The 27,167-nt window shown below is 57.7% G+C and overlaps 1 protein-coding gene across 9 annotated transcripts in view; it reads left to right on the top strand.

Moving 5' to 3' along the window:
* The window catches only part of TNS3 (tensin 3), a 200,746-nt gene extending 174,286 nt beyond the window's left edge, over nt 1-26,460 (top strand). For all 9 annotated transcript variants that reach the window (XM_059397165.1, XM_059397159.1, XM_059397160.1 and 6 more), the window contains 11 exons: nt 4,033-4,204; nt 5,611-6,239; nt 6,764-6,850; nt 9,108-9,239; nt 12,512-12,607; nt 13,255-13,332; nt 13,827-13,904; nt 20,953-21,121; nt 22,484-22,552; nt 22,655-22,681; nt 23,969-26,460. In XM_059397165.1, the coding sequence (XP_059253148.1) occupies nt 4,033-4,204; nt 5,611-6,239; nt 6,764-6,850; nt 9,108-9,239; nt 12,512-12,607; nt 13,255-13,332; nt 13,827-13,904; nt 20,953-21,121; nt 22,484-22,552; nt 22,655-22,681; nt 23,969-24,113 (1,682 nt within the window). In that variant the 3' untranslated portion in view covers nt 24,114-26,460. The remainder of the gene's footprint in view (nt 1-4,032; nt 4,205-5,610; nt 6,240-6,763; nt 6,851-9,107; nt 9,240-12,511; nt 12,608-13,254; nt 13,333-13,826; nt 13,905-20,952; nt 21,122-22,483; nt 22,553-22,654; nt 22,682-23,968) is intronic.
* The last annotated feature ends 707 nt before the right edge of the window (nt 26,461-27,167 follow it).

Raw genomic sequence — 27,167 nt, 5'->3', positions numbered from 1 at the left:
ACCCTCACATCACCCCCGGGCCCCTTCTGGGCCCAAACTGAGCCTATGGATGCTGAGTGTGCAGAACAGGGGGCTGGGCCCAGAGACAGCCGTTTGGAGATGTCCCTGTAGCTGTGAACGGATGTGCAGGGTGGAGAGGCTCGACAGCACATGTCCTGTCTGCCCTCCTGGCGTGCACGGCCTTGAAGGAATGCCGTGTATGCTCATGGTCTGCGGCCAGACTCCTGGACCAGGCATGTTCTTCTGCTCGTGGACTCATGTTCCTAGCACCCTGCGTGTCTGAGGATGGAGGCCATGCCCCTTCTCCTAAGGCTCCACTCCTGGTTGGATGGTGGGGGCTGCAGCCCCGTAGTGGCCGCCGTGCCTTGCTGGCTTGCGTGTCTGAGCACAGAGAGGCCCGGCCCTGCGGGAGAAGTGGCTGGGAAGCCAGTGTCCCTGCAATGAGGTCCTTGGCTGGCCCTCGTCCAGATGGAAGGGTTAATTAAGTCCTGTTGCCCAGGGCCGGGAACCAAACCCAGCCACGGCCCCGTGTTGGTGCAGAGCTGCAAACAAAGCCACTTTCATGGGGAGTGCTGAGTTTGCTGTTTTCTGGAACAGGGACAGGGTAACGGACAAAGCGCGACCTTATTTCCCGCCTGCCTCTTCTCTGCTGGGGGTGGTCTCAGGCGCCCTGCGGGCGTGGCATGGGCTTCCCAGGGTCGTGGGGGACATGGGAGCGGGCAGCCCCTGCGGCTGCAGCAGGACCCCTGAGAGCACCGTCAGTCATCCGCCGTGGGCTGGACTGAGAAGCAGTCCTGACCCCAGAGTCCAGTGCTGCTCCTTGGCCTGGGGGTGATTGGGATGTCCAGCGTGACTCCTTGGGGTCAGACCCACACCCCACCCTGGACTTCTTCCTGTCACTTCTGAGCCACTGCAGACTCATTCATTCATTCATAGCAGGTGTGAAGCGCTCCACAGCACCAGCCCAGCAGTGGAGGCCCAGCTGGGAGCAGAGCCCTGGGTGGTACCCCCACTCCTATGGCATCCGCTCGGCTTACTGGAAACCCACATGCTTTCAACCTCCCATGGAACGTGCTTCCTCCAGGAAGCCCTCCAGGAAGCTTTCCGGCAGGGGCCTCTGAGGCCCGCAGGCTGACCTTCTGGCAACGTGCTCACCGGAGGCCGGCAGCCAGCACCATTTTGACCGGTGGTGGGCGCCCAGCAGCTCTGTCTTATGTGGGAGGTGGACACAGGGATGCGCTGTCGAGAACATAATTTCTTCTACGAAGAAGACAGTTGCGTGGGAGGGAGGCCCAGCACGGGGCTCCATCCCACGACCCTGAGATCCCGATCTGACCCGAAACCAAGAGCCAGCCACTCCACCGACCGAGCCACCCAGGCACCCAACAAATGTGTATTTTAGAAGGTTTTCTGACCTAAAAATACAACCTTCTGGAAGGTCACACTGGCGTGTCGGGCGCCTCCCGACTGGGACTGAGACCACGCTGCCCCAGGGCTGTGGAGGCATCAGAGGTGAGCGTGTGGACGACGCAGCCCTGGTGACCACGGGCGTCCGCGTGGACCAGGCACAGTACCTGCCCCCGGGACTCACGTGCGGTTTGTCCAGACACAACGTGGGCGTTAGGCTCCCGTAAAGATGGGCTAACCGAGCCTTTAAGCGCCAGCACTGAAGTCGGCTCCCGCCCCCTCCCCGACCCGTAAGATGCCGCTCTGGCTGGTCTTGGATTTTCATTGCTTCTGCCGTTGAGGAGTGTGTATGGATTTCTCTTAACGCTTCCTGCTTTGATTTCATGGATTTTTTTTCCTGAACCTGTGGCTCAGTTTCTTCAGCGTGTTGGGGAGAATTCTCGGTACATCCTTCCCTGGGCTGCTCGTGCCTTGCTCGTCCCTGTGCCCCTCCTGGGCCCCCGTTGCGCATGTATTAGACATTGCTCATCGTGTCCCGCACGGCACCGTCCCCGTCCCCATCTTCCATGCCCTTCCTGCCACTGCTTCTGGCCTCTGACTTGTCCCAGCGCGCGCATCCGCCGATGGGTTCGTTGGCCTCCTGCTTCATTTCATTAATTGTGTTTGTACGTCATCCTAGGATTTCTACTCAGTTATTCCTAACATTCCCCCATTCTTCTGTGAGGTTCTGTATTTTTCTGAAACGGTTTCCACTTACTTATTTTCAAGGGCGTGTCTTGACCTCTAACGCATATACAGCTGTGGCTCTTTCTCCCTTTCTCCTTCTCTTTTTTGGTCTTTGTTTTCATTTCTTTGTTCTGGTACCCGATACTAGCATGCCTGGTCTGTTTTTAAAAGTAAATATTTGAATTATGTCTGAAAATTACAGAAAAACAAATAGGGAAGTAGGTGGATGGGTGGATGGGTGGTAGACGATTAGGTGGGTTGGTGATGGTGGGATGGGTGATAGACGATTAGGTGGTCAGCTGGGCAGAGGGATGGATGGCGGGAGGCAGTTGGATGGGTGGATGCGTGGATGATGGGCCGGTGGATGGATCCATCAGTCGATCCGTAATAGACAGAGGCAGGCTCTGGAGGGTGATGTCTACTTCCGGAGAGGGAGGTTTTCTCGGGGGCACACTACTGAGATCCGGGGGGCTGGTCTGTTTCTGGTGCTGGTGTCCCCACAGCGTAGCCTTCAGGGCCCTCCCCTTAAATCCGAGGTAAATCCGAGGTCAGTGCGTTGAGCCCCGCTGGTCATATTTCGGTCCCACCACGGAGGTGTTGAAATCCCTGCTTGTTCTTCCGTCTTCAGCAGCCACTTCCGTCTTGGGGGCAGACGTCGGCCCCGCGTTCCCAGCCGAGGATCCCAAAATGCCAGCAGGGGCGGCTGCGCTCGGGTCGGCTCTCCACGTCCCTGCAGTCCCGGCTGCCGCGTAGCTCAGCCTCAGCCTCGGGTTTAGTGGGCTTGGGTTCGGCCTCCCATCCACGTGCTGCAAATGGGTCTGTGGCCGGGACGTGTGACTCGCGCTCGCCGCACCCCGTTCCCGGAAATGAGTGATGGGAATGATGCAGGGTTTTCAGGAATTTCATCCGCCCCCCCTTGTTGTAAAGCGGAAACCAGAGTAGCCCGTATTCCTACGATGTTGTCATCCACCCTGGTAGATCTTAAAGCTGAGTTTTAAAAAAAAAAAAAAAGGAGGGGGGCACCTGGGTGGCTCAGTGGGTTAAGCCTCTGCCTTCAGCTCAGGTCATGATCTCAGGGTCCTGGAATCAAGCCCTGCATTGGGCTCTCTGCTCTGCGGGGTGCCTGCTTCTCCTGTGCCCATACCCCCTGCTTATGCTCCCTCTCTTGCTGTGTCTCTGTCAAATTAATAAAATCCTTAAAAAAAAAAAAAAGCAAGATTTTTAAAAATATTCAGAAATGATGGTGATGCTGGGCTTCAAGCAGGTGGGCATTTTGTCACGGAAGCGTGTAAAATTCAGTGGAGTGTGCGGGCTTGGTGTTAAATAGCAGGTTTTCACTGTGTTTGGCCTCTCACGCCCCGAGCGACAGGGGCTGGGACAGGGTCTGTGCCCCCTGCCAGGGTGAGGACACCAGCCGGCAGGGCCGTGTTTGTACCGGAAAGCTCTCGGCCCGGCGTGTGGACCCAGCTCCCAGCTGGGGACAGATGGAGCTTCCGCGGTCACCTGGCCGCAGCCCCAGGCGTGCACGCCCTGGACCCGGGTCTACTCTGTGGCGCCCTTTCTGAAGTGAGCGCCTGTGGGCTGGGCGGACTCCGTCGGTCAGTACCCGGCCTTCAGGGGCAAGGCTGCGTGGGCTGCACGCCCTTGTCCTTGCAGACGACCTTGCACGAGGCTCCTCCGCTCAGCCAGCGTGCTGAGCCAGGCGCCGGGCGTGTGTTCTGCGTCCTGTCCTGCCTTTGGGGAGCGTGCCAGGCAAGAGCGACCCACACGTGGTAGAATCGGGCCCCTCGATTCCTCGATTCGAATGGGACCTGTGGCCTGCATGTCCGGCAGCGACCCCGCTCCTTCCAGTACAGGGACCAGGCCTGTAAGCGTCCCGTCCTGCTCTCCCCGCTGCAGATACTCGAGGCTGTGCTGAGATCCTGCATCGCACGGCGGGGATGTCCGAGAGCCCCGGGGGGCCCAGACCTGCGGCGCTCCGGGCCGACGTGCCGGCGGGACCTGCCTTTCAGCGGGCGTTCACGTCCTCCTGCACCGTCTCCAGCGGCGGCCCCGGCCAGCGGCGGGACAGGTAGGGAGACGGGCCCTTGAGGACTCCCGCAGACCTGACCGCGGGCCCCGGGAAGGGAGGACGGGGCGCTCGACCTGCAGCTGACACCCGGCCACTCTGCATAACGGTCGTGCTTCAGAAAGGCCGTCACAGGCAGACTCCGGAGAGTGCCCCCCACACCCCGGTGTTGACAGGCCAAGCGCTCAGGGACCACACGGGCAGCCGGAGTCTGGGGACATGGGCCAGTTAAGGACCGGGCGTCTGTGACGTGCACTCTGAGCTGCGGCGGGAGCAGGGGTGTGGTGGGGCCAGCCGGGGCTTGGTGTCCCTCCACAGCCGGGGCTGGCGGGCAGGGTGGTGGTGGCCTGGGGACGTGGAAGTTGTGCCGGTGTTCGGGAAAGTGCGGGGACACCCCCCCAGTGGCGGGAAGGGCGGAAGGGGGGTGCAGACAGAGACGTGTGGGCGCTTGGCAAGGGATGGCCGTGGAGCCACTGCACGGGCACAGTGTAGGAATGTCTCCTGAGCGGCTCCCTGTGCAAGGACACAGTGCCCCAGTTCGGTGTCCACATTCTGCCTCCTGCCTCTGTGCATGGGGGGGGGCTCCGCTGATTCATCCCACCCAGAGCCCAAAGGGTTTGCAGGTCAAGTATGTGTGTGATGTGGGGCTTGGCGGTTGACTTTCTGGATTTCTGGCAGTTGACTTTCTGGATTTCTAACTGTGTGGTACCTTCTGATACCCTTGATCTGGGAAGTCCCCATTCTGGATATGGTAACTTCTCATGTTCCTTTTTTTTTTTTTTTTTTTTTTTTTTTTAATGTGTTTCTATTTTGTGAGAGCCCAATATAAGGCTTGAAATCACAACCTTGGGATCAAGACCTGAGCTGAGACCGAGACTCGGCTGCTTAACGCACGGAGTCACCTGGGAGCCCCAACTTCTCACCTTCTCACTGGGATCCCTTAAGCAGCTGGCTATCCAGCAGGCACTTTCTGGAAACTGAGTCGGGCACCAGTGCTCGGTCTCAGGGGAGGAGAGAGAGGAAAGCGGGGGACACAGTCTGCACCCAGGGGACAATGTTCTCACAGGAGTGCACGTGGCGCACCATGTGGTTGGCATCAGAGGGAAGAACAGAGGGACGTGGTCTGTGAGCTGGACACGGGGCCACAGTTGACTTTTGTTTCGAGGGGAGGGACCTTTGCTGGGTGAAGACCAAGGAAGGAGGGGGCAGGGCAGGTGTCCACTGGTGTGGGGGGCAGAGCATCTGGGGTGCGCGGTGATGGGGAGGGGAGAACGGCAGTGTCTGACTTCCGACGTCTTGGGCCAAGCCTCAGCACCAGTGCCCATCCCTGTCCTCACTGTCCACAGGACCCTTGGTGGCCTTGGGGCATCTCCTAGGACAGCGTTCTGATTGCTGCATGTTTCCCACAGCCCTTCTTCGGCCGAGCTCCCGTGGGTGGAGAGCAGCCCCAAGGCCACCTCGGCTCTGCTGGGGAGCAGCCGACCGGCAGGAAGTCTCAGCGCTGAAGAGTTCTCCAGCCCCGGTCCTGACGGCCCCGGGCGGCCCCACCGCCCGCCTGCGGAGTTCCAGGCCTCTTTCCACAACCATGAGCTGTCCCTGGCAGAGCCCCCCGAAGCTGTGGGCCCCCCAGGTGGCCAGGCCTTCCTGAGCTTCGGCACGGCTCCCGTGGGAAGCGGCCTTCCCCCGGCAGAGGACCCAGGGGCCTTGCTGGCTCATTCCCACGGAGCCCCCCAGGCCCCTGGCACCCCGCGGACAGCGGCGGCCGACAACGGCTTCCTGTCCCACGGCTTTCTCACGGTGACGCCTGGCCACAGCAGCCACCACAGCCCGGTCCTGCCGGGCCAGGGCCTGACCCTGCCCGGGCAGCCGCCCCTTCCCGAGAAGAAGCGAGCCTCAGAGGGGGACCGGTCTTTGGGTTCGGCCTCCCCCTCCTCCAGTGGCTTCTCCAGCCCGCACAGTGGAAGCACCATGAGCATCCCATTCCCAAACGTCCTCCCGGACTTCCCCAAGCCTCTGGAGGCCGCAGCGCCCTCCCCAGGTAGGCACGTGTCAGCCATGGTGGGCACCTGCCCCCCTTACCCCGTGTGCATTCACTCAGTTGGGGCGGGGGGCTGGGATTCAGGGCGGCAACTTGAGAGACAAGCCCAGAGCGGCCCATCGGGGTGTGTTCTTTGTTGTCCTCTATTCCCCTCTGCTCTGCACACGGCCCCGTCAGCTTCTGTTTCTCCCGCCACTCGGAATCCTCGTTCTTTGAAAATAACCTTTTGTTCTCGAGTTCAGTAAGTTCATCCAGTATTTAATGCAAGAGTTCAGATGTGTAAGACGAGGCTCCGGCAGGATTAAGCCACACTGCACTGGCCGCGTGTCACGCTGGGTCTGTGCTGCGTGTGTTGGGAAGCATGCGCTGCCTACTGCACCCCAGCCGGTCCCCACGGGGCCAGACGGCGCTCCTTCCCCGAGACACGCCGTCCCTGCCCTGGGCTGGACTTGGAGCACCGGGCTCCATGCGAGGTGACAGGCGGCAATAAACCGTCCAGAGAGTTCTTGCCTTCTCTCTCTCAGATAACCCGGGTGATAAGCACGTGTCCGTGAACTTCGTCCAAGACACATCCAAATTCTGGTACAAGGCGGATATCTCCAGAGAGCAAGGTGCGTGGGTGGGGCGGGACCTCGGGGTGGCGACGTCAGAGAGGAAGGGTTAGGGCACCCCCGCGGAAAGTGTGACAGGCCGTCCCGGGAAGAGGTTCCCTGTCCCTGTCTGGGACCTGAGCCACAGGGGCCAACGGTCAGGAGGAAGGACAGAGGTCTCTCCAACACCCCGACGTCTGTGCATCTACGTTTGTCTGCGGCAAACAGACATGCGCTCGCTAAGGGGGCGTGTGCCGGGTGTAACCTCGGGCCTCACACTCGTGCTGCACGGCATCTGTGTGTGCGCTTCTGCCCCAACATCTGACATCTGTGTTTGATCCACTAATGCCACTCCTTCCGCAGGATGAATGAAAGAGGGGTCTGGGCAGGAGGCGGTCCTATGAGGCAGCCCCAGGGGTGAACCCCTGCCATCTCACAGCAGGGTTCGCAGGGTGGCTGAGACAGGCTGGTCATCCCCGAGATCCTCCCAGAGGAACCCCGGGGACTGCTGGCAGGCGTGGGGCTGAGCGGGGACAGCATTTTGGGGAGAAAGTCATCTGGTGTTGTTCTGAGCCTTTTTCCCCACCTGCCTGGAGAGAAACAGTTAAGTCGCTGGCAAACAGCACCATTCTGCTTTCTCTCTGGAATTCTTCTATTCAATTAAGTAGCTCATAAAAAGGGTAAGAATGTGCCTTTCTTCCCCTGAGCTCAAGGAACCTATTGTCATGTTTCGTGGGGGGGTGGCCCGCGGCCCAGAGAGCCCTCTGATTCCCTGATTTGGCCTTTGGGGCAGTGCTGCTCAGCTCGGTCCGGGCTCTGCATGGCCGAGTGCTGCGTTGTTGTCCCCTCCCTGCCCGTGGTATGGGAGCCCCCGGAGATGGAGGCTGTGAGCCCAGCACCTTGTCCAGCCAGAGGGGCTGTGAAGGGCCTGTGACATGCCATGTTCCAGAAAATTCTGTGCAGACCACCTGCTCCACTGGTGCGCGTCCGGGCTGGGCAGGCCGGCCGGGCTGCCGGAGCAGCTGGGGCTCCACCTCGGAGGCAGGTGGCGAGTGCCAGGGATGTGCCTTTTTCTGGAAAAGCTACAATGGAACGTCAGGAACACGCAGGAGGGACGGGAGGTGAAAGTGGGATAGCGTCTCTGGGGATGCAGCGGGTCCGTATCCCCGTGGCCGGGTGGATTGCTCAGGATTTTTCCTAAACCAAATGTAAAAATGCCACAGTAGGAGAGAGGACCACCAGGCAGAGTAGAGACAGAATAGAGCTGTGTCGGCAGCCCTGGCTGGGCCTCTGCTGTGGGGCTCTGGAAGCACCAGCTGCGGGAGGCGGTGGAGACCTCACAGGGGAATGGGAGACCCTCACGGGCCTCATCGCCCTGCAGGACGGGTCCCCCTTGTTCTGTTTCAGAACAGGGTCTGACATTGTCCTCAAGCTCTTCTCCATCTGTGGCCCATGATGCTGGGGCACCTCTGTCCCCCCCCCCCCCCCCCGACCTCCAGCGAAATAAGATCATGAATTTAAATGGGGAAACCAAAACGCCTGGTGAGGTATAGCAGGTTTGAAGATGGGTCATTTGTCAGAAATCTGTTCCTGCACCCGCAGAATAGCGCATGCCCAGCCCCCAGATGCAGGCATCGGCCATGAGCAGAAGCCTGCTGGAGTCCGTGGGCACCACCTCCCCACCAGCCCCGGCACCCTTGGACTTGGTCGTTGAGGTCAAGTGCGGGCCCTCCCAGGGCTGCCCCAAGCCCATGGGGTGAATCGTGGGATTTGGGTTAAACATTCAGTAACTTTTGGGGGCCATCCTTTCGATCTTTCCATCTGCTCGGTTGGAAGGACTCAGTCTGAGTACAGTGCCACACGGGCATCAGGCAGGGCTGCGCGAGGATGGGAGAGAGCTTCGAGGATGGGAGAGAGCCTCGCACCTCGCCTCTGCCCAACCATGCCATGCAGACTGGGACTTGGCCCAAGCACTTGGGCTGGCGGTTGGACCACATTCCTGGGCGGTCAACTGTGGGCCATCACCTGTGCCTCACCGGTGCCATGGACAAGCAGGAGTCATGTGTGCCAGATGGTGGGGGTGGGGGGTGTGCTCTCTGCAGCCTCTGCCATCAGGCTCCCCTTGAAAACGATGTGTCGTCACCGAGACCCCCACCCTACCCCAGAGGCCTGTGCCTGCTCCCTCCGACCCAGTTTGCAAAAACACTCGTCTGCCACATGTGCAGGCAGGCCGCTTGGGCACCGGCAAACGTGTGAGTGTCTCTGCTTCCCTCCCCAGCCATCGCCATGCTGAAGGACAAAGAGCCGGGCTCATTCATCGTCAGGGACAGTCACTCCTTCCGAGGAGCCTACGGCCTGGCCATGAAAGTGGCTACTCCTCCCCCTTCCGTCCTGCAGCTCAACAAGAAAGGTAGGGGCCCGGGAGCTGATGGGGCGTGCTCACCTGCCTGCGAGGTCTATGGCTTACGCATACGGCTGTACGTTGCTGGGGGACTTTACAGACATGGCTCTGAGTTTCTTTGCAGTCTCTGTGTTGTTCCAGTATGGCCCCCTCAGGACTGGCCTTGTGCAAGCAACATCGTTAATGATCTGTGGAGTTTAGTTCTTTATTGCTGTGAATGAGTGATACGTTCCCTTTCTCGGCTGCCGGAACGATGGAAATGGGCCTCACCGAGGCCCCAGGGCCCCATTCTGCCCCAGGAAGCGTAATCAATTCCTGCCCCTTCTTCCCGACCGTCTCTCCAGTGTCTGCACTTTTTCCTCTTACAAAAGGCAGTGGCCTGTGCATGCTTTCTCGCACCGACCCCCCGGAGAGCGTTTTGCTGGATTAAGAGTGACGCTGGATCATGAGCCCCAGGGGTGTCCCCACCGCCCTCCACCCCATGAACCATGTGCGGCTGAGTTCAGATCTCTGCTCCCTCTCCTGGGTACTTTCCATCACGGACAAGACCCTGTGCAGAGAAGGTCACAAGGGCTGCGTGTGTGGTGAATGTTCTCATGAGCAAACAGGCGTGTGCCTACAACCAGGAGACAACCTCGGGGGAGCCCCTGCACCCCTCCTGTGCGTCACGCTCCGTCAGCCCGCTGCGACCTTGCGCGTATCCCAGAGACCATAGATTGGGCTCTGTGAGGCCCTTGGGGCTGGCCACGTGTCCTTCCGATGTCCTACTGTCTGTCCTTTTCCTGCCCACCATTCCTGCAAGAATCCCCATGTGCTGTGGTCTCTGGGAAGTGTGAGTGCTGGGTGTGTTGGGGTGTCTGAGGGGGACTGACTCACTCTAGAACATTGGTCAGTTCGTGCTGACAGCAGCTCTGGCGTGGAATCATGGGGTCCCAGGGTCTTTCCCGCCCTCCCCTGGTGACAAGCTCCGTCCCCAGCTACACCTGCCCCTTCCTCTGTGCCCCGACGGACACACACCATCCATGTCGCCCAACCTGCCGCTTGCGGACAGGACACTTGCTAAGTAGAAGGGAGAGTTACAGCATCTTCCTCTTAACCAGCGAAATAGCAATCCCTAAACATGGCGGTTTTGCCCCTTTTCAGCTCTGCATCAGAGAACTAATATGTATTCTTTCATGAGGTTCTTCTGCTGCCTTCTAAGATTCATTGTTTCTACTTATAAGACTGTGGTAACTGTCACTCTGACGGCTTTCCAGGGATCGCAGGCCCGCCTCGGAGACACGGCAGGCATGTGTGTCGGAGTAAGGTGATTCACAGTACGCGTATCCCTGTGGCGCGTATTTCGATAATGCGTATAGCTCTGGTGCACGTCAGACGAGCTTCCAGGCTTCTCGGTGGGTATGAAAGTCACGTTTACTCTGTGCTGTGGTCCACGAAGTGTGCAACGGCGTGTTGTCTCAAAAAGCAGTACACACGCCTTAATGAAAAAACACTTTGGTGGGAAAGCCATCTGAGCGTCCCAGCTGTCTAATCCCAGGTCACAGTAACAAGTGTAATAATAATGAAAAAGCTGTAAATACTGCAGGAAATACCGGCCTGTGACACAGGGACGTGAAGTGAGCATATGCCCTTGGAAGAATGGCTTCTGGAGACTCCCCTGAGGCAGCGTAGCTGTCAGTAGTTCATAAAAAAACGTCACGTCAGGAAGTTCCAGGAGGCGGGCTCCTTGTCTGGGCGGCAGGCTCATCACCGGGCACAGGGGTGTCCGGATAAGCAGAGTCGGAGCTCACACGTTTAAGGAGCAAAAGGACACTGGCCTGCTTCACTCACGTGCTGCATCCAGGACCCGAGAGGTGGACAGGAAGCCTGGATGGAGACTGTGCTCACAGCGTCCAGGAGCAAGTGACCTCGGAGCCATGCCTGGAAGGACGTGAGGTTCGGTGGCTGAGGCGTCAGCTGAGGGGCTCTCAGGGAACCGAGGTGTCTGCCGTGGGGGCAGCGGAAGGGGCAGGATGCAGGGACTCAGACCCACATCCAGACGTTGCTGTCTGCAAGTGAAGGAGGAGGAGGCTTCGTGTACATCGAGTAGGACAGCTGAGCCTGGAGAGGAGCCCAGCGGGAGAAGCCCCAGCAGTCCTGAGCAAGGACTTGAGCTGGAGAGTCTCCAGAGGGGAGTACTTGGTGTCTGTGGACAGAGTCCGCAAGGAGAGTGGGGACAGGCGCTGCAGAGCGTGTAGGGCTCTTGCTTCGTGGAGACTGCAAGCTGGTGTCCTTCCTGCACATGCTGTGGCTTCAGAGATGCGGACAGTGCCGTGTGCATGTTCTCGCCTCCCGCTGGGCACAGACCTCTCAGGCCAACCTTGACTCAGCCCGAAGGTGAAGGTTACAAAACATCACCGGTGTCTCTGAAATCTTCACTGGCTGCCTGTCCTCGCCCAGCCCTGGATTTGGCAATTGGCTGTCATGGTGCAGGGGGAGTTAAAGAGGGAAGGGCGTGGCGAGTCAGCACCCACCTCTGGTACCCAGAGACTGGGCCGTGACAGACGTCCAGGACAAATCTGTTCTCTGGGCAGCCAGCGGCTGGCCATCCCACTGAGACACCTGTCCCTGGAGCCTGTGTCCCCTTCAGTGTGGAAGACGCGGATCCTTCTCCCACAGCCGAGGTGGCACGCTGCTCCTTTCCGCTCATGTGTTCGCCACAACCTGCCACGGAGTCAGACCGTCGCCCTTCCTGCCAGCCCTCCCCACCACCCCTGACGTGCCAGCTGGTGCCACTGTCGGTGGTTTCCAGCTCAGTTGGGTGGTTTTCTGGATGCACCCGTCTTCAGATGCTGAGGCTGGTGGGGGGCAGCGGCGATGTTCTGTCTGGTCCCAGTGACGGAGGGCTTCCTTCCTGGGGGTCTGCCATGGGGCTCCTGGATGGACCCTTCCAGCTCCTGTCAGTGGCTTGTTCTCGGGCATCACCTTGCATCCAGATGCTTCTGGTTTCTCCTGTTACGAGGGGAAGGGTCTAGATGGCATGTTTCTGACTCATCCCTGCACTGGGGATGCTTGCAGAATGTGTGAGGGTCCGTCCCCGGGACCCCTGCACTTCTGGACATGTCACTGTGCGTGGGGGGCTCTGCTCTCATCCCCCGGGTGCTGCTTGGCAGCCCACCGACGCCAGCAGCCCGGCTCCGGGGGCCCCTCCCTTTAGCTGGTGCTCTGTCCCTCTCTCCCCTCCTCCCGTGCTCTTATTTTTTAAGTTCTCTTTTTTCTTTCTTTTCAATCTCTCACCGCAGCGGGGGATCTGGCCAATGAACTCGTTCGGCACTTTCTGATCGAGTGTACCCCGAAGGGAGTGCGGTTGAAAGGGTGCCCCAACGAACCCTATTTCGGTAAGTGGCTGTAAGGTCCCACTTGGCATTCTAGCCCACGCCAGAATGGTGTGCACCCCCACTGCTGCCCCGAGAGGCGGGGCCATCCCCTCCCATGCTCCGGGCTCCCTGTGCCCTCCCCCGAGTTACCATCTCTACGATAAACTGAGTGGGGAGTTGTTCTGAAGGCTTTTTCAGACCCAAATACATGGCAGGCAGGTGGCGTCCTCGCAGGCAGGCACGCAAGTGGGGTCTGGGTTAGAGCCGGAGCGATGGCCGTTCCTCTCCGTGAGAGGAGCCCTTGCCGGCCTCGCAGGCTTGCCGGGATGCACCCAGACGCACAGTCCCAGCCTCCAGGAGCACGTGGCAGGGACCACGGAAGCATCTGGGCTGTGGTCCCAGACTCCATCGACGGCCGACATCCTCTGTAGAAGTCGGCACCTGCGTGTCTTGGCCAAGAGTCACCGCAGTTCCTTTACATAGCTTCTAGCTGTCTTGTGGGACTGGTCACATCACTGAAGCTTTGCACCAAGTCCCGCAATAACAGAGCGTTTGTTCTAAGAGCAGACGCACTCGCCCCCCTGCAGGGGCTTCCTGCAGCGGCATGTGGGTGGAGCGGGCGGTGTGTGGGGCCCCGCTAACCCCCCTCTGCTGTTAACCCGTTCCAGGGAGCCTGACGGCTTTGGTGTGTCAGCATTCCATCACGCCCTTGGCTTTGCCCTGCAAGCTGCTCATTCCAGACCGAGGTACGGGGGGTGGGGATCCTCTGTAGGGCCTGCCTGTCCATGTGTGTGTGGGGAACTGCGGTGTCGGGTCCATGAGGACGTGCCCACAGAAGTTGGACCGGAGTCGTCCTCTGTTGTGCGCCCTGTGGGTCAACCCCAAAGAGCGTCCCGTGGTCCAGCCTAGTTGGCAGAGGCAGGCCCTGGTGACGCCGTCACCTCACGTGACTACAGTGTCATTTGGCCGTACTTCCCACCTTCCTGGGCAGCCTTGGTGTCATGTGATTGTAGTAGATTCTGTAGTGACTGGTTTACGGCGTAGGTACGTGCGATTCGCTCTCTGCAGTGGTTCCTGAGAGCGGAGAGAGACATCTTGCTGGACCGTGTCGCCCCCTCCACCTCAGAACGCCGGGGGTTGTCACCGCCTGGGAACCCAGGCCCCCGAGTGCCACCCTGTTCTAACGGTTCTTCCTCGGGGAGCCGGACTCATGCCTGCGTTTTCTTTCTCCTTCCTGCAGATCCGTTGGAGGAGATCGCCGATAGCTCTCCCCAGACGGCGGCCAACTCGGCCGCAGAGCTGCTGAAGCAAGGAGCAGGTCAGTCGCTGGCTTCGTGTCCGCCGGTCCTAGTTCCTGCGTGGAAAGGGGGTCTCCTTGGGTCTGTGGGTTTCCTTCCTGCTGCGTGCGTGAAGGAGATCCCTTTTGGGAGGCCCCCCAGGCTGGGCGCAACAGCGAGTGTGGACGGACAGAGCGAGGCCTCCCCGAGCTGGAAATAACCGCACTGTGGACAAGACGAGAGACTGCGGGAGAAAGCCAGGTCCTGGGTTTTGTTTGGGGAGAAGGCAGGGAGCCAGTTGTGGGGGCCCAGACCCCCCCAGCCGTGGGGGGGGCCTAACTGAGCAGCCGACAGCATCGTCCCATTTGCCCACAACCCAGGGTGACACAGACCCCCGGACAGCGAGTTTGCCTGGGCACCTGTTGTTTTTTTTTTTTTTTTAACTAATAAACTTTATGAAGTTTTAGAGCAGTTGTGGGTTCACGGCAACATTGAGAGGTTTCCCACAGACCCCCTGCCCGATGTTCCGCATTATGGTGTCCCCCGCCAAAGGGTACCTTTGTTCTGTGAACCTATGTTACGCGTTGCTGTCCCCGAGTCTCCACTGGGGCATTTGCTGTCATCAGGGTTCCAGATTGTGGCTGTTTCTAATAGGTGTGCTTTCATATCCCATCGATGTTTTAATTTGCATTTCCATGATAACACGTGACATGGATCTTCTCTTTGCCGCTTATGTCTGTTAAGGTATCTGGTCTGTTTTTTCATTGGGTATTTTTCCTCTTGTTGAATTTTAGAAGTTGTTTGTATATTTTGGAGACCAGTCCTTTATCAAATACGTCTTTTGAAGATATTTTCCCCCAATCTGTGGCTCATCTTCTCATTCTTTTGACATTGTCTTCACAGAGTGGAAATCTTTAATTTTAATGACATCCGGTTTATCTTTTCTTTCTTTCGTAGGTCATGCCTTTGGGGTTGTCTCTAATAAGTTTGTCACCAAATCCACAATGATTTGGATTTTCTTCTATGTGATCTTCTGGAAGTTTTATACTTTTACATTTTACATTCCAGCCTGTGACCCACAGCGAGTCAGTGTTTGGGAAAGGTGTGAGGTGTGTGTTAGCATCCTCCGTGGAAGACGGGACCTCCGCTCCATTGTATTATCTTTATTCTTCGGTCGAGGATCAGCTGACTGTACTTACGCGGGTCTATTTCTGGGCACCCAGTGTTTTCTACTGATCTATTTGTCTGTTCTTTTGCCCATAACACCGTTGTGACTACTGGCTTTCCAGTAAATCTTCAAATCAGGTAGTGTCAGTCCTCCCCAGGCTGCTTCCCCGTCAAGCATGTGTTGGCTCTTCTTGGTCTTTTGCTTCCATATAAACTCTAGAATCCATTGGCCAATGTCCACAAAATAACTTGCTGGGATTTTTATTGGAGTTGAATTGTATCTATAGATCAAGTTGGGAAGAACCGCCATCTTGACAAAATTGCGTCTTCTTATCCATGAACATGGACTCTCTGTCCGTTTATTTAGTTATTTTGTGTTTTTCATCGAAGTTTTACAGTTTTCCTTGTGACTGTTTCTTGTACCTAATTTTATTAAATTTATACCGAGGTATTTCACCGGGGGCTGCGAATGTACAATGGATTGTGTGTTTAGTTCCAAATTGTGATTGTTCTCTGGTGGGCAGGAAAGGGATCGACGTCTATATTAATCTTGTTTTCTGCATCGTGATGTAAGGACAGTCCCTTGCTCGCTGTTGCCACATTTGATGCAGGCTTTGTGGCCCCAGTGTAGGTGGGCTGTGGATACGGCCAAGGCCACAGGGCTCCTGTGGGTCTGCAGCTGTGAGGGAACCGAGTTCCCCATGGTGGACGTTTGCTCTTGGAAAGGTTGGGAAAGGAATGTCAGCGTCTGGTTGGATCAATAGCGATACCGCGTTATCGGTACCTACCTCACAGCCATGTGTCGGAGGTCAGTGCGATCTACAGCTCTTTTCTTGTTTCTGACTCTGTACGATGCGCATGGTTCTCTCGTGCAGTTTTTCTCTGTGGATCTCCCTGTCACTATGCCTGTTGCTCAGCTAAAATCCATCGCTCTCTCAACAAATAATGGAGTATTGAACTCTTTTCAGACCGTCCTTGAGGGATACGTTCTGTGTGTCCAGAACGAGGGTGACATGCTTTGCGCCAAACAGCAACATGTTAGTACGTGGAAGTCCAAAATGAGGAGCGTGGGCTATGTGAGCCCTGGGTTCAAGTCCAGACTCTACCACACAGGGTTTGGACTACTCAGCCACATGGACCTTGATGTGATGATGATAATGATCTCTCCCAACAGCGTGGCTGCAAACACCATGCGAATCAGACATTGAAAACTACCATGGGAGTTGGGACAGGGGCACTCACACAGGTTGTTGTGGTGTTATCCCTGCTGTGTTTGCACGGAAAATGCTCTTCCTGGCCCAGGAGACATGGCCCTTCCTGTGGCCTCACTCTTACCTGGCATGGGCCACAGTGGGGTGCCCGATGTCTCCGGGCTGCATGTGCTCAGCCTGGGGTTTCACTGCCCCCCACGTCTCGGCGCTCTGCACTTGGCCCAGGAACCTCTTAGACAAGGCCCTCTTGCATTTCTTCCTCGGCTTCTTGGTTACCGTTTTTCCCAGTTAATGTCCAGTTAATAAATGTATCAGTGCATTCGCTAATCATTCTTAGGAACCACTGTGGCCCTTGTGGTTGGATATTACAGCTTCTCCTACTCCGGCTTATCAATGATCTAACTTCACAGTCTTGTTGAAGAGCGCCTGGCAGGCGCCAGTAGTGTTAGATCATGTGCTGTTCTGAAGAATGGCAGATCCCAGGACTCGAGGCGGGCCCTGGAGACCACATGTGAGCCTCGGAGCTGTGCATTAGCACATGACGGCACGATGCCTGTGTCCTTTTAAAATTGCATGTTTCTAAGACGTCCGCGCAGCTCATTTCATGGGGGACAAGGCAAGGCGTGGAATCAGGACACGGATCCGTGTCTCGAGTGAGGACAAAACAGCCGTGAGCTTGCAGAGGCCCTGCGGTTATTGGAAAAAGCATAGGAAGGCAGTCAGACTGCCCCATCAGCGATCGCCTCGAGGGAACTGATTTTTTTCCCCCAGATTAAATTTTTTTTCTTTAAGATTTTATTTATTTATTTGACAGACAGAGGTAACAAGTAGGCAGAGAGGAGAAGCAGGCTCCCCGATGAGCAAAGAGCCCTACGTGGACCCCAGGATCATGACCTGAGCTGAAGGCAGAGGCTTTAACCCACTGAGCCACCCAGGCGCCCCCCCACCCACAGATTAAATTTTGTGAGTGTCCTCATTCACCCCAGGGCTTGAATTGTCCTGTGTGGACAATTCACGGGTTCCTGCTTCCCGTCAAGCTGAGGGAGCAGCACTCAGGAGTGTGAGCAGACACGGGCAGCCCTGGTGGGGGGCGGTGCACGCTACCCTCCTCTCCGGTGGCCAAGGGCTTTCTGGGTCATTCCTATCTCTGACTGTTGGCGTTTTGTCTCTTCTTTGGTGGCGTTGAAGCCGTGGGATACAGTCCATCCCGAGAAGAAGGGACAGACCTCTTGCACATTTCCCAGAAGTGTTACGCTGTGTCCTTAACTTACCAGATTGTGAAGGATATTTTCTTTATAAAAGCAGTAGAAGTTCTTTAAATTAAGAAAAGGAAGGCACGCCCGGGTGGCTCAATCCTTAAGCATCTGCCTTCAGCTCAGGTCATGATCTCAGGGTCCTGAGATCGAGCCCTACATCAGGCTCTCTGTTCATCGGGGAGCCTGCTTCTCCCTCTCCCTCTGCCTCCCTCTGCTCCCCTCTGCTCATGCTCTCTTTCTGACAAATAAATAAAATCTTGATTTAAAAAAAAAAAAAAAAGGAGACTCGGAAGAGAGAGGAGAAAGGTGAACTGCCAGAGGCCAGACACCCTGGAAGTTTTTCCGTATCTCGCTCCAAGTAAGAAGTTCTCCCTTTCATCCACACACCACACCGGTCTCGTTTCCAGCAGCTGCACAATGGTCTGTCTTATTCCTGCTTCTTGATACTAGAAACAACCCTTGGGAGGCTGCCTTTCCTCATTATGTCCTTGTCTCTGAATCTTGCATTGCCACCTTCGGACCCGGGTTCCTGGACGCAGTAGGGCTGAGGGAGGCTGTGTGTCCCTGAGGCTTTGTTTCCTGTGGGTATGACAGGTGCGGCCCCGTTCACAGGAGGCGGCCCTGCTCCACAAGCCGACCCCCACCCCTGGCAGGGCCATCAGGTAGAATTAGATGTTGGTGTCCAGGCTGTGTAGACAAACCCTGGTCACCCTGTGTTCCCCCTCCCCACTGGAGAGCAGGGCTCCGGGACCCGTGTGCTTGGCAGACCCACCCCGGCTGTGGTTTGGCAAGGGACAGCTTCCCTCCTCTGCTCTGAGGAAAGACCCCATGGCTCTGCTGTCAAGGGTGAGATTCCCCACGCCCCGACTCCTTATTGAAAGGGCCGTGTGTGGTTCCACAAGGGCTAGTGGGAGCCCGTTCTTTAGATCCAGGCTGTGCCCGTTTTGTGGGATTCACTGCAGTTAGATCAGAATTCCTCATCTTGATTTTGGAAATGCTCACAGGAATGCTCATGAAATCGAAGGCAGGCCATCCACCCTCCGAAAATCACATGGTCTTGAAGTTTCCAGGCACCCGTCCAGTTCCTGCTCAAACACGCACACTTTCCTTGTATACTCGTGACGATAGTGGGACGTGGTTTTATCCTGCTTTCCCATCCGCCTCTCACGTCTTTCTGGTTTTGTGAACAGTTGACATACCATCGCTGCCCAGGCCTGCGGCACACAGCTAGAGGGTTTGATGATCTAAGTTTCGAGGTAGTCACCTCCAGAGGCTCAGATCGTGTCCATCTTCTCATGCGGATACAATACAAGGAGGAAAGGAAAGAAAGGTTCTCCTTGTGCGAGAAATCCTAGGACTCACTCTCTTCATGTGTTTCCCGTGGGCCACACGGAGCGTCGGCTGTGGCTGCCACACCCCCCTTTCCCATTTTCTCATCGCCGTACATGCGGCATGACCCCCGTCTGCTGGCTGCTCAGTTTTCCCTGGGGATTCATCGATCCATTCCATTTTCCTGCTAAGTCAGCACGTGCCTCCAGTATCCCCACTTCGGAGATGGTTGTCTGCCGTGGTTATGGAAGATTTCTCCTTCTGAGTCTTCTTGGAACGGGGACCTATGGGACCCCGAGCCTCCTGATAAAGATAACCACGTTATCCGGAAGGACAGTCAGGGTTGACCCGGTATTTCATTGGAGCGTGGTGGGCATGGGGCGCTGGGCAGTCACGGTCATAATGAACCAGCATGCGCTCTGTCCTGAGACGACCCGTGTAAACCCCTCAAGTCCAGGTGGCAGCTGGAGTGCGGGTCACCCCCAGTCCTGCCGCTTCCCTCAGGTCGGTACTAATCAGCCGGAGGGAGCAAGTGCTTCTGCGACTCCTGCCCACACCCCAAGCATCCCTCTGGGTGAGAGTGCACAGGTGTGACCTTCTGAAGGTGTGTCTGCTGTGAAGACAGGCACATGGTGTCATCCGCAGGCATCACCTGTGGCTGAGGGCGCTCACACTCAGCCTGCAGGCCTCACGGTAGAATCCACAGCGCACGCTCGGGAACATCTGGCGTGTCTCACTGAGCGCACCCCAGACATTGCGGCAGCAGCAGAAGCAGCACAGAGCTGTGGCGGTGTGAACACCCAGGGGCTGCGAGGCTGCTGGACCGCTTCTCGGGGTCTCCAGGCCACTGTGCCCTCTTCCGCACAGGACAGGTGCAGATGGGCGGAGATGGGCTCTGGAAAGTGCTCTCCACAGCCCGAGATGCAGGGATCGTCCTCAGAGTGCACAGCATTAGCAGAGCCCGGAGGCCCGAAAACGGTTGCATTTGAGATAGGAAGTTCCCTGTCACGGCTGCCTGGCGGCACAGGGCGTTTCTGGCTGGTACCGGGTTGCCGTCTCAAGCTGCTCTTGGTGAGGGCAAGGGAGTGGTTCAGGGAACTTTGTAGGGGAAAGCTGGGGTCTCGGAGGAAACTCACTGCTGATGGCTGTGCCCCTAGAGGAAGTGGGGTCACCCCCTGCAGTGAGCATGGCCAGCTCCGTGCAGGGTGGACAGTCTCGCTGAAGACCCCATCCGCCGGCCTCAGGCTGCGTCCTTCCCGAGAGGCTTTCTAGAATCTGCTCCTTCCCTTCTCCTGGGCCTTTCCACTTGGGCCTCTGCAGTGGCTCTGATGATAATTCGGTTCTGGTGGTTTTTCCCGTGACCTCAGTGGGACCCTGGCCAACATGCTTGTCACACTCAGCAACCCAGGGGCTGGGCGCTCGCAGGCCACGGACACTCGGGTGGAGCCTGGCGTCCAGCAGGGCAGGCGTCATGGGCAGCTGTTTTCTTAGGGGTGGTGGGGGGTGGAAGGGACACATTCTTGATGGCTGGCCAGGTGGGGCCTTGACTCCTGCTGGGAGGGAGCGGTAGGCAGAGTCCTGAGCATCTCAGGTCAGGCCAACCTCACACGCACCCTGAAGTCCCATGTCCGCCTCTGCGTGAGCTGCAGGGGTCTCAGAGGGCCATGGGCTACTCGCCAAGCCCTACTCAGACTTGACAGTCGAATTCCCCACCCGCAAGAAGCCCCAGCCCCATGGCGTAGCGGGGATGTGACCCAGACAGGACGGGCCGACCCGCGCCTTCCTCACACAGCCTTTGCTCTGAGTCCGATGCCTCACGCATCGTCCCTGCTGCTCTGGGTGCTGCAGCTTCCAGCTCCATGTGTGGACGCTTCTGTGGGGTGCTGGCCCTCAGGTTTCCCTCTTGCATGTTCCCTGACCGGCGGTGTTGCTGCGGACCCACACCGGCAAGGAGGTGGGGAGGGGTCTCCGGCCCCAGTGGGGACGCAGCGACAGGGACAGCGGGAGGCTCCCGGGATGGGGCCTCTGGGCGCGTGTGTCCCGCGTCCTGCTCCATCCACATCTGTGGAATCGGTGACCAAGGGCTTTGCCTCCGGTGAACACCTGCTTCCCCGGGTGTCTTCCAGCCTGCAACGTGTGGTACCTGAACTCCGTGGAGATGGAGTCGCTCACCGGCCACCAGGCCATCCAGAAGGCCCTGAGCCTCACCCTCGTTCAGGAGCCGCCTCCCCTGTGCACGGTCGTGCATTTCAAGGTGTCGGCCCAGGGCATCACCCTGACGGACAACCAGAGGAAGTGAGTATGCCTGGGCCCGGGCTGCAGGTGGGGCTTCTGGGCACCTGGTCAGACCTCCCGCCAAACTGCGCGTCCCCCGGACGTGGCTCTGGACGCATCCCTCATCGGCACACCCCGTCCTTCGGGACCTCCCAGGACCTGCACGTAAACCGTGGACATTTGGCCCGAGGTCATTCTTCTTGAGAGTCAGTAAAATTGTAATAAAAAAGAAAAGGGGGAAAGGTTTGGACCTTTGAGTGTCTCACCCACACACGAGTATAGTTTTTAAACAGAAAAACCTTTTAATGTGATTCTGTTAAAACACTGGGAGACGGTGGTAGAACCCCCTGTCTTTGGTTCCATGTCATTCCATCTGATTGGTGGTCGTCCGTTTCGACGCTGCTAGGTGTTACTTCAGTATCTAGATAATGAACCATAACGTAACCATCAGTGATACATTAAGACTAGCTAACGTTAGTGACAGTTACTCTCAATTGTCTCTCTGCTGTGTAGTACATTACGATACTAAATGTTCTCTACATGGTGTTGGAATATGTAGAGAGCAATGTTTCGGTGGCTTTCAGCAGAGCTGCTCCTGAGCGTCTTCTACCTAGCAGATGTCCCAGGAACATGTAGGGCCACAGGCAGGAACATAGTAGGGCCGCAGTCCAAAGGGGGAGCAGAGTCAGGTGCACGGACCACAGCTTACATGCCCCTCCTCCCAGCAGAGCCCCTGGCCTCAGGATTTCTAATGCACTTGTTATTCATTTGTTATGGAAACAGCCCTGTGTGGTTACTGAAAGAGCCGGTCCTCAGCCATAAAGGCAGAGGGATGGCAGGAGTGCCATGGGGCACAAGGGCAGCCCATTGGCTCCAGCCAGCAAGCAGCTCTGTCCCCAGGGCAGCCCCAATCTGCCCTTCACATCCGCCTCACAGCTAGTCTGTATGTTCACAATGAGCCGTCTGCTCCCTCCCCCTGTCTGACGTGGGCTCCGGTCCCTGCCTGGACACCCTATGCCCAGCAAGGAAGGTTCGCTGGACATGGTCTTTGGCTGGACACCGTCTGCGGTTCTCGGGCAAGCACAGGAAGGCTGGGCTCCCTGGTTCTCCAGGGCCGTGCCAGGGCTGGTCCTGAACCGCACGCAGCCAGCAGGGGCACAGTGTTGCTCTGCTCTGTGCATCCCTCTTGCCAAGAACCAACTTTTCCAATGCCGCTCAGCCCTGCATCCCTTCTGCCCGTTTCTGACCGGCGTCTGTGTGTTCTTCTCTCCAAGTAATCGAGTCACCCTCCGTCTGCCTCTCCTTCTGGGGAGCCTGCACCGTGCGTCACTGTCCCCCTCCCGCCCACTAATAGAACCGTGTCCCCCGACCCTGTCCCGACAGGCTCTTCTTCCGGAGGCACTACCCCGTGAGCAGCGTGATTTTCTGTGCGTTGGACCCACAGGACAGGAAGTAAGATAATCTCTGTTTGTATCAAGCAGCGCACGTGTGTCTTTTGCTTGTTAAGCGAATAAAGACATTAACGTAACTCTTCCTCTCCTTCCTGTTTGCAAGGTGGATCACGGATGGACCCTGCTCCAGGTGGGTTCCCGGACGCCGGCGCCCTCCCGGGCACAGACCAAAGTACATGACCTTACTGAGTTCCTGCAAGGGTTTCCCGTAGGGAAATGAGAGAATCGTGCCAGCACGTTCATGGCTTAAATACAGGGAAGCGCATCCTTCTGTAGGAAGGGCCTCCTGGGGTTTGCTTTCCCGCTCGCTCCTCCCTGAGATGCACAGTTCCCCAGGGCCGCAGGGTGGAGCCAGTCGCACGGCTTTTTGGGCCCTTCGGGGCAGGAGCGGATGGCAGGTGCACAAGTTGGGGTAGAGGAGGGGTGTCCCTTGTGAGCAACAGTGACCCGGTGCTCAGCGTTTTGTAGACGCAGGGGGAACATGGTTTCCGCTGCCCTGGCCCTGCGGCAAGACAGTCCCACTGGGCAGCGGTGTTCCCGGAATCTTCTGGAACCTTCCGGAGCTGTCTGCACCCTTCAGGCCGGCTTCCTCCATGTAACCTAAATCCAATTGCCGGGAATCGCTCGAACCACACGGGTCCCACCCTGGCACCCCGTTCACGGTCCTGTTTGTCTCAGGATCTGACAAAGTGCTCAGAGGCCCCGGCTCTGGCATGTGGGACTGGCGGTGTTCCCGTGTGTGGAGTGTGCTACCCCCTCCTAGCTCCTCGAGCCACACCCTCTCGTGGCTGGGAAGCCGCGCCACTGGAATAGATGAATCCCTTGTTTTTCCAAGAGGGAGCAGGGCAAGTTTCCTGGGGACAGCAGAAGTCCCTGTGTGAGGGTCAGGGCTCACGGAGGCTCATTTGGAGAATGGCCCCGATTCCTCTAATAGTTAGACGTGCTGTTCTTTTAAACCATTTCCTTCCTTACCTGTAGTTTGTAACTGGGGTGTAGGAGGTCCAAGGGCAGGAGTGTGGGACATCCAGACAGGGGCCCTCACCTGAGCCTCCTGTGACCTGATTGCCCTACCCCAGTACTGGAGGGACCTGGCCTCCTCTGGGAGAGTCAGGCCACCAGCCGTGTGGGGGCTCTGGGACCCGCCCTGACCTGAGTCTGTGGGATCCTGGCCAGGAGAGGCCTGGGGCAGTGGCCAGGGTGTTGGCCGGGGCTGGGGCAGTGGCTGGGGCAGTGGCCAGCCATGTACCTGCCGTACCTGGGGGCTTGAGGGGTGGACAGGTGTGGGCAGTGTCTGGCTGAGTGGCGGTGAGTGGTGAGTAGAGGTTGTCGGGGTGCAGGGGGAGTACACGGAGGTTTGCACCCACTCTCAGACCTTGCGGGACGCTGGCATGCTGACCTCCCACCTTCTCTGTTACAGAGTCTTCGGGTTTGTGGCCCGGAAGCAGGGCAGCGCCACAGATAACGTGTGCCACTTATTCGCAGAGCATGACCCCGAGCAGCCTGCCAGTGCCATCGTCAACTTTGTGTCAAAGGTCATGATTGGCTCCCCTAAGAAGATCTGACCCCTCCCAGCCCGAGACTGCGCGGGGCTGGAGCGTCCGCTGCCGGCATCTGGCCAGCCTGACGTTCCAGCCCCACGAGGGCCGGGGGCTTCTCCTCCAGCTTCACAGACCCGAGGACACACAGCCCCCCGTCTGCTGTCCTTCCCCGAAACACTGCTTGCCAGCACATCTCTGTAGCCAAGTGCTTCCCGGGTGGAGGAAAGTGGGATCCACGCAGCAGGGCCGAGCGAGGACGCGGGTCCCCGTGCCCCTTGCACGCTGGCATTGATGGGAAGGAGTGCATCCAGCCCCTGGACGGCAGCCCTGGGTGACCGGGGGTGCCACCAGGCACGCGGAGGGGCTCCGTCCATCCAGCACCGGGGGAGGCCTCTCTCCCACGACAGAGACACTAGCTCACCGAGAAGGGGATGCATGTTTGCTGAAGGTCCGTGCAGGTCGAGCCCTCCCAGAAATCCGGGGGCACAAGCCGGGGGGAGAGGACATGCTGGCTGCGAGGACCAGGAAGGCCACCTGGTCCCTGGGGAGGGCACCGAGCTGCCCGAGCACCCCGGCCCGGTGGGCAGTGGTGGCTCTGGCCTCCTGCTCTCGCTCTGGCTCCGAATGGGGTCTCGTCCGTGAGATGAGAAGGAACATGGACATGAAGTGTCTTTTTGTGTAATTTATATTCTACTTATGCCAAATTATTTATGGTAAATTGCTGGGCAGGATGGGGTCCCGGTGCTGCGAGCTGCCAGGCCGAGCCTGTGCCCACGATCCGGGGCCACATCCCTGACAGGCCAGCCTCAGCAACCTTGACCTCCCCAAAGCTCACTGGGGGATGGTTCCCGTCCGACAGGCGGGTGACAAACTTTCTGGGGAGGAAGGTTCCGGAGAGCGGGTCACATTTGGGCAGAGACTCGGCCCTGCTCTCCCAGGCAGTTCTGAGCCCTCTGAGCCCTTGGCCACTTATCCCGACCTCTGCGGCCCCCGTCTGGGATCCTGCATTTCCGGCATCCTGAGCAGAGGAGGAAGATAAGGAATCCCAGTCCTCCGAGGCTGTTAGTGGCCGAGAGCCGCGCCCCTGCGTCTCCGAGCTACCGAATCCAGATGCCAGTCACGCCACGGCTTCTACGGGTCCCCCAGGATGGACCGGGGGCTCGGTCTCCCCCCACACGGCCCAGGCACCCCATGGCTCTGGGCTCCCAGGAGCTGCCCGCTCTGCCCAGACCAGCTCTTCGGGCCCCCCCGGGCGTTGCCAGCAGGCATCACTCCAGCGGTGCGAACGTGATGTTCTGTGTTAAGTGGGTCCAAGACGGATGTGGGGAAGCGCAGAGCAGAAAGCCTCATGTTGCCAGGCGTCCGACGCAGGTGAAAGTGGGGGACGCATCTGCCGTCCGGCTCTCTCCATGCCCCAGATACAAGTGCCTCATTTCTGTGCCAAATGTTTGCCTGGTCTTCACAGACCTCTTCCCTGACAGGTGTCGGTGTGGCTGTGTGGGACACATTAGCGTCTCCTGGGGACCCTGGGGACGTGGTCCTCAGCAGAGGCGGCTGGCATCTCGGGATTCCATTCATGGCAGAGATTCGGCCAGAGGGGACCCGAGATGCCGTCCCCAAGACGCACCTCATCCCGAGATGGCTTCTACCCAGTTTGACCCAAAGACCGCAGGTCGGGTCCCTCACCCTTCCCATGAAGAGAGGGCTAGTTTAGAAACGGAGTGCGGGTGGGTGACCCGGCCTCTGGGTCCTCCCATACAGTCCCTGTCCCGAGCGCTCAAGAAGCCACAGCCCCTCGCTCGTGAGGCAGACCGGCCGCCTGTGGCTTTTCCTGGCCGCAGCCAGGATGTCAGGAAGTCTGCTTCCCGGTTCCTGATGAGCCGGCGTGGCAGGTTTCTTTTCCTGTTACACGTGCGTCATGTGACGCAAGAGGAACCCGGGAACTCGGGGCTCCGACCTCGGGGATCCCCACCCCCACCCCCACTCAGGCTCGGGGCCACTCTGTGGAAGGTGCGTGGCCTCCGGGCGCTGGCGGGCAGGGGGTCCTGTCCCGGGGAGGTCCACGGTCCCCACCGCCTCACAGCCAGGGTCCTGTTAGCTCGCTCATTAACCGGTCGCTGTGTCCTCCAGTGTTAACCTGGCACCGGGGTAAGCCACACCGAATTTAAGGTCTCCGCGTGTACCCTCGGCGTCAAAGACCTCGCGTCTCCTTAGCGGCCTTATTGTTAGTGGGTATTTTTACTTTTCTTATATTGTAAAGAATATATCCAGTATGTAAATGAATGTTCTATAAACCCTTTGTATAGTCGTTTTCTCTGCTTTTCAGATACAGTCTCTATTCAGAGTATAATAAAATTATCAACGTGGTAAAGCCTCGGGGAGAATGGACTTTGTTGTGTTGAGTAGAAGTACCCAGAGGGGGTGTGCCTCTATGAGCTTGCGTGTGTGTATGTGTGTTCACGCATGTGCGTACACGTGTTTCAGTGGGGGTTTTATGGAGTGTTGGATTCGGTTATAAATTCACATACGGGGGCGCCTGGATGGCTCAGTAGGTTAAGCCTCTGCCTTCGGCTCAGGTCATGATTTCAGGGTCCTGGGATCCAGCCCCGCATCGGGCTCTCTGCTTAGCAGGGAGCCTGCTTCCCTCTCCCTCTCTCTCTGCCTGCCTCTCCGCCTACTTGTGATCTCTGTCAAATAAATAAATTTAAAAATTCTAAAAACTATAAAAAAATAAATTCACGTATGTTTTGCCTTGGGCATCTATTTTGAAAAATAACATTCAGAGATTTTTTTTTAAGATTTTATTTATTTATTTATTTATTTATTTATTTGACAGAGAGATGACAAGTGGGCGGAGAGGCAGGCAGAGAGAGAGGAGGAAGCAAACTCCCCGCTGAGCAGAGAACTTGATGTGGGATCGATCCCAGGACCCAGAGATCATGACTTGAGCCGAAGGCAGAGGCTCAACCCACTGAGCCTCCCAGGCACCCCACATTCAGAGATACTAAGAATTTAATTGCAACATGTACTATTGCGCCGAGGACCTGACTTCTGATGTTCAGCCCCGAGGGGACCTTC

Source organism: Mustela nigripes, chromosome 4, assembly GCF_022355385.1.
Source record: "Mustela nigripes isolate SB6536 chromosome 4, MUSNIG.SB6536, whole genome shotgun sequence".
NCBI lineage: Eukaryota > Metazoa > Chordata > Mammalia > Carnivora > Mustelidae > Mustela > Mustela nigripes.
The sequence above is the reverse complement of the archived record's forward strand: the minus strand, read 5'-3'. Positions and strand labels throughout refer to the sequence as shown.